This window comes from Puntigrus tetrazona, chromosome 11 (genome assembly GCF_018831695.1).
Source record: "Puntigrus tetrazona isolate hp1 chromosome 11, ASM1883169v1, whole genome shotgun sequence".
NCBI classification, from domain to species: Eukaryota; Metazoa; Chordata; class Actinopteri; order Cypriniformes; family Cyprinidae; genus Puntigrus; species Puntigrus tetrazona.
In genome coordinates this window covers 3046703-3052695 of record NC_056709.1, presented here as the reverse complement: position 1 = coordinate 3052695, position 5993 = coordinate 3046703, and the positions used below count along the sequence as shown (strand labels likewise).

Sequence of the window (5993 nt, the reverse complement as noted above, 5' to 3'; positions counted from 1 at the left end):
TACTGAGCTTTATTCAATACTTTGTCTGAAAAATTTTTCCTTTATGTACAAATTGGCATATTTTCCCCTTCGGGTTGAGGACAATGCTGAGTAACAGCTGATATGTGGAGAAAAAAAAAACATGCATCCATAGAAATGTAACAGAACACAACACAAGGAAAAAAAAAAGTGGTTCCTGTAGTGTCAAAAACAAAGTCTGAAATGTTAAACATCACAGGTTTGTGTCTCAAGCCTTAAAGCAGTTTAAAATACTTTATAATGAAATGAGTTTAAGAAAAAAAAACAGTGGGTTCACAATTCCAACAGTATTTGGGATCATACAAAATGTCAAAATATGCATGTAACCAAAAAAATTAAGATTTTAAAATCGGTACCATAAATGTAGTGTTATTTTAGAATTAGACAATGAATGCTGAGGTAGTGCATTGGTGTCGAATGTAGCCTGCTGGCTGTTCTGTTTCCAAGGTTGGTCCCAGTTACTTGCGTACTCTTAGCTTTCAAGAAGGCCCATATTTTGCATCCTGACATCCTTTAAACACCCCTGAACAAAGTCAAATACCTGCATCAAAGTCCATCGATTAAAGCAATTACTTCCCCACCCCTCCTCCTCTTCTTCTTCCTTCTCCATGTAGCCTAAAACGGTTTATTTTTCTTCTGCGGGTCTCCGTATTGGGTGGAATTTACCTGTGGGATCTGGAATGTACCATTTGTCCCAAATGTCAGAAAAAGACGAGGCTCTTCCCCATGGCTTATAATGTCCATTCCAATGGAGTAGTTTGGCAGCCTTCACAAACTGAGGTGAATACCGATTCCCAGTTCCTGTCACCCCTAGAAATGTAAAAAAAAAAAAAAAAAAAAAAAAAGATGAAAGTTGGTTCGGGTTGCTGAGATTTACAAAGATGTTTTATGTACCACCGTCTTGATCATTTCCTTACCAAGGTGCCGGACATGCCACATTGGATCAATGTTGGAGTGGTGCTTGTAGAATACAATGAGCATAGGCGGTGTTGTGATGCTGTCAGCTAAAGTCTTGCTGTATAGGTCCTCCCTAAAACAAAAACCCCAGAAGACCATGAACAGTCCAACTAAAAGCACCTAAAATTGGGAAACGGTTTAGTTTCATACAGCAGAACACTAACTTGGCGTTACGCTCCATCCATAACTCAAGCTGGCTGGTGATATTCTGCTGCTTCCACTCAGTTAAATTGGCCACAAAGACTCCAGGATTGAACGAGCACGTGTTCGCTCTCATTCCAAGCTTCTTGATGGCCTCTTTTTTGAAGTCCAGAAAACCAATATAGCTGTTCTACAGAGTGTAAAAGAAATACGAAAATAGGTACGTAACGCATGTTCTGAAGACTTTCCTTGAAACTGGGCTATGAGCAGTACGACCAAATTCTTAGAAATGGTTTCATACCGCAGTGACCGTATATAAATACAATGTAGAAAATAAATTGGTCATGGGTGTTTAAAAAAAACAGCTACATTTGGATAATTCTGGAATAAAGTCAGATGAAATCAGTAAAGTACAATCCCACCTGATTTCCAGCTCCTCTGACGATGCCTTTAGAGGACGCAGAGTCACAGTCCTCTGAAAAAGCTGCCGCATGTCCCGACTTTATACTAGTGTCGAAAAGCTCCCGAATGTCCCCTGAACCAAAGAAAAGATTTCAATCAACTAACTGTTTTACTGGAACCTGCACAGTATCACAGTACTATTACTGCTGTAGCATACAGTATGCATACTATACATTCTACAGCTTACTATGTAAATTAGATGTTCGGGTTTTCATAAAAATACAGCTATAAAACTCTGCACTTCACCTTGTACAATTACGTCGTCATCCAGGTAAATAACTTTCTCCGTATCCGGCAAAAACGCCGGCAAGAAGAATCTGGCAAAGTTCAACTGGGAAAATAAGACGCATACAGTTACGATACGTAATCTTCTAACCACCGAACGCTGCTCGCAAACAGAAAGAGCTTGCAATTGGTTACCGGCTTCATGGCCTCCGGCGTCTGAGCATCGTTAGAAATCTTTCCTGCGAGGATCTTCGGATCAAATATAATGATTTTGTGTTTCATGTCAGTCTTACTCAACCACGTTCTGGAATGGGAGTTAATCATGTTACATATAATAAAACTCAATAGCATCGTTTAAAAAAAAAAAAACTACTGTAATGCAATACAAAGCGTACCTAAGATGGACGACCGACTCGTTTAGCGTCACTACATTGAATACTACATTGGCTTTGCTGTTGCGGTGGATGCTGTTCATGGCGGTGACGGCAGCTCCCAGTCTCTCCTCTGGAGCGGTGATGACCACTGGAATCTCATCTCCCGACCGGACGACCTTATGATCTGACAGGAAGTCAGTCTCGAAGGGCAGGACCACCCCAGGCGCCGTGTCTGAGAAAGGAAAGTCGGCGAGGTGCAGCTTTTAACGGTGCTTAAAACACTTACACGGGGCGTATTCATTTTACAAGAGCGCATTCATACCTGAATTCTCTTGCTTGAGGAAATCATTGAGATTCAGCAGGTTTCGGTGTAATATAATTAAAAAGGCGATGACAAGCAGCACAAGTATAACCACATTCACTGGAAAAAAAAGACAAAATCAAATAGAAGATGTAAAATATTTGTATTGGTAGTTCACCCAAACGATTTAAATTCTGCCATAATTTACTTACTCTTCCTTTATTAGTTTCTACAGAATACGGTACACATAATAGGACTTTCAATATAACATTTTAAAGAAATCTATTCTATACAAAGACTGCATTTATTTGATCCAAAGTACAGCGAAAGCAGTGATGTTGTTCATTTTTTTACCATTTAAAATAACTGCTTTTTATTTGAATGGATTTTTAAATGTTTGTCATTTTTTCCTGTGATTTTAAAGTTGAATTTACTCTTCAGTGTCAGTGCATTACATTGATAAAAAAAGAGATGATAAAAAAAAAAATAAAATATATATATATATATATATATATATATATATATATATATATATATATAATATATAAAATATATATAAAAATTATTTCAGATTAATGTTGTTCTTCTGAACTTTCTATTTATCAAATAAATAAATATCTACTTAATAATAATAATGAATGCTTTAGAGCAGCAAATGAGAAAATTATTTTAAGATATATTCAAATAGAAAACATTTATTTTACAATATATCACAATATTACTGCTTCTGCTGTATTTTCAATGAAATATAGGCAGGCTCGGTGAGCAGAAGAGAAATCTTAAAACAAACAGATAAATCAAAAATCTGTCCAAACACCTTTGACTGGTATGACTGGTTTTGTTAACTTTATTCTTGAATATATGCTCTTTTGCGCTCAGCGGAAGAAAGACACTCACAGATATGAAACGAGTGGAGGAGTAAGTTATGATTTTAATAGTTGAGCTTCTTTGTGTGTGTGTGTGTGTGTGTGTGTGTGTGTGTGTGTGTGTGTGTGTGTGTTTGTGTTTAACTCGTATAAAATATATTCACCTCTGCGTACAGTCATGGCACCCTGTAACGGCACTTGAGTTTAAATCTACATCAAAACAAACAGTAACATTAGTAAAACGGTGTAGAAAACACCATGTGTATTTCCACGAGGTCTTAGTGGAATATAACAGAAACATTTAGAAAAATCCATATTGCATATAAACAAAAAGCATTTTGGCATAGTAACAACTCCGGCGCAAAAGTTTAAAAACCGCCGGTGTAACGTTACAAACCTTTTTGGTTACAATGCCTGGACTCTCTTCGGCTCTTCATCCAAAACGCCAACTCAACATCAACAAGTCCAGTTACCCTTCAGTCCTGCAGAGAACACGCCACAGCCGACAAGACCTTTCACTGATACATATGCTATACTGATAGTTCACAACAGCAGCGAGTGAATCTTTCTCTATCTTGCACACGTTCTTGTATTGACTCGTCCGCTTTTCTACTTCCGAAGGCTGAAAGGCTATAGCCAATAGAATTTGAATATGGCCTGTGAATGTGCATTTTATTGGCTTGTCCTACCAAACGAACCGCCCATTCACAGAACGAGTCGCTTGTTTCGAGTCTTGGAGCTTCCACTGAATGTTTTCTTTTATTAAACTTTTATTTTTATTGTGTGCAAATGCTTAGTCAGCGTAAAAGCGTACGGTAAATTAAAATAAGACAACAATACTCGTTTCGTTCGTGATTCGGTGAAAGCGAATGATTAATTGACTAGTAACTCAAAAGAGTTCGATTGACCTACTAATAAAAAAATAAGAGCTAAATGATACGAAAGGTTCGCATGAACCTTTGAGTCTGTCCTGAATGTGTGACTGAGTAAGTGGTTCCCTGTGAGTTACAGATCTGATCATTTCAGCTCAGCGGACAATGACGTAATTGAACATGCCCATGTCCATAAATGGTCTGAAGTGTGCGTCTAGATTACTGCCTGGTTAAAACATATATTTACTTTAATTTATAACTGCACACAGACTGCTTTGGGTGCTTATTATTTTTTTATGTAAAGCCCCATTTGCACTAACAGATTTAATATTCTTTCAAAAGACGTTTTTTTCCTACTGTGCCGTGCATTTCAGACACATTTTCGCCCAGGAGATGTTTTTGAAAGGGGTCCTGCGGATCTATACGTACACACTTTCAAACAGGAAACCGTCATTCTCTTCTCAATAATATTATCCAGCAGTTTTATTTTATAATCTCAAAATGCTTTCAGCGTTTAAATCCATTCCGACACACATGGTAAGCCTATGTTTGCATGAAATTATGATTAATCTGCATGTTTATAATGCGAGTTCGGTGGTGTTTAGAGCTTCAATTTATTGACATATGTTAGCGGCTAACGGGCTAGCGATGGATCTCTCTCTATATTTCTATTTCTATCAATATTTTGCTACACAGTAAACACCAAATAGTTAGCGTATGTTGGTATCAAAACGTTTGAATCAAGTGTGCAATCAGAATATTGGGAGTCAAGCGATTGACAGTAACGTAACAATTATGATAAAATATTTCTTACCAAAGACATGCAATATTTAGTCGTACGTTTATGATCTGTAACATATTGGGTGTTGATGCAGTTTCTTTATGCGAATGAAATGTGATGTTATACTTTACACAATATCTGAAATGTAATTTTCAATCTATACATTTATACGACTTCTAAAAGGTAAATTGTCTTTCTTGCAAAACCTACACAAAAAAGAAAAAAAAACCCATTATGCATGGACTTTACAGCTGTAAAAGTTTCTATTACCAATTACAAAAAGGAGATCAGTATATGTTATTCATCATAAATCAACGTATAACATTTTTCACACAATCTATTCATATTTACAATAACCATTTGCAGGACTATAAAGGACAGAAACTCGCAGAGCAAATTTTCCAAGGAATCATTCTGGTGTCTGCGGTAAGTAACACTGGCAGCACTTTTTTTTTTTTTTTTTTTTTTTTTAAACTCCCGCAGCCCTCACAACATTATCTCATTTCTGCCCCGGCCTCATCTCACGTTTGCCTTCCCTGCAGGTGATCGGCTTCATATACGGCTTTTCCATTCAGCAGTTTGGGTGGACAGTTTACATAATGTTGGCTGGATTCACAATATCATGTCTGGTATGTCATAAGACTACTACGGTTCGATTAAAATTAAGTTAAAAGCGAGAGAAAAAAAATAAAAAAATCTGTTTGTGTCCTTTCTTCAGCTCACCCTGCCTCCCTGGCCAATGTACAGAAAAAGTCCTTTAACCTGGCAGCCGGCTTTGCCTGAGACGTCTGGAGAAAATCGCGACAAGCCTCAAGAGAGTCAGAAGAAGAAGAAGCACAAGTGATGCACGGCGGTATTTCGGTTGGCACAGCAAAGCCATATAGAAACCAACCAATGGAAAACCTTTTCGTTTTTGTCACCGTTTGAACATTCAATATATAATAAAGAACAGCTTTTGGTACTTTCGTGTGGCCCTTTTATGTCTGAGTTCGGGCG

General features: G+C 37.4%; 2 protein-coding genes across 2 annotated transcripts; one reads left to right on the top strand and one right to left on the bottom strand.

Moving 5' to 3' along the window:
• Positions 1-619: 619 nt before the first annotated feature.
• glt8d1 (glycosyltransferase 8 domain containing 1) lies at positions 620-3922 on the bottom strand. The gene is made up of 10 exons (XM_043251706.1): positions 3742-3922; positions 3509-3554; positions 2500-2598; positions 2199-2409; positions 1999-2107; positions 1825-1909; positions 1539-1651; positions 1140-1306; positions 936-1048; positions 620-828 (listed from the first exon to the last, which is right to left on the bottom strand). The coding sequence occupies exons 2-10, from the start codon at positions 3522-3524 to the stop codon at positions 644-646; spliced, it is 1098 nt and encodes a 365-aa protein (XP_043107641.1). The 5' UTR covers positions 3525-3554; positions 3742-3922; the 3' UTR covers positions 620-643.
• A 549-nt stretch (positions 3923-4471) lies between these two features.
• On the top strand, positions 4472-5958 carry spcs1 (signal peptidase complex subunit 1). The gene is made up of 4 exons (XM_043251707.1): positions 4472-4753; positions 5364-5423; positions 5540-5626; positions 5716-5958. The coding sequence occupies exons 1-4, from the start codon at positions 4718-4720 to the stop codon at positions 5839-5841; spliced, it is 309 nt and encodes a 102-aa protein (XP_043107642.1). The 5' UTR covers positions 4472-4717; the 3' UTR covers positions 5842-5958.
• The last annotated feature ends 35 nt before the right edge of the window (positions 5959-5993 follow it).

Bases quoted from the DNA above. Each gene is read 5' to 3' on its own strand.
- glt8d1 (XM_043251706.1), bottom strand. The intron at 2,108-2,198 runs GTACGCTTTGTA...CTCCCATTCCAG, and splicing joins GAGTCGGTCGTCCATCTTAG to AACGTGGTTGAGTAAGACTG. The intron at 1,910-1,998 runs GTAACCAATTGC...TTATTTTCCCAG, and splicing joins CGCCGGAGGCCATGAAGCCG to TTGAACTTTGCCAGATTCTT.
- spcs1 (XM_043251707.1), top strand. From the start codon at position 4,718: ATGCTTTCAGCGTTTAAATCCATTCCGACACACATG. The intron at 4,754-5,363 runs GTAAGCCTATGT...AACCATTTGCAG, and splicing joins AATCCATTCCGACACACATG to GACTATAAAGGACAGAAACT. The intron at 5,424-5,539 runs GTAAGTAACACT...CCTTCCCTGCAG, and splicing joins GAATCATTCTGGTGTCTGCG to GTGATCGGCTTCATATACGG.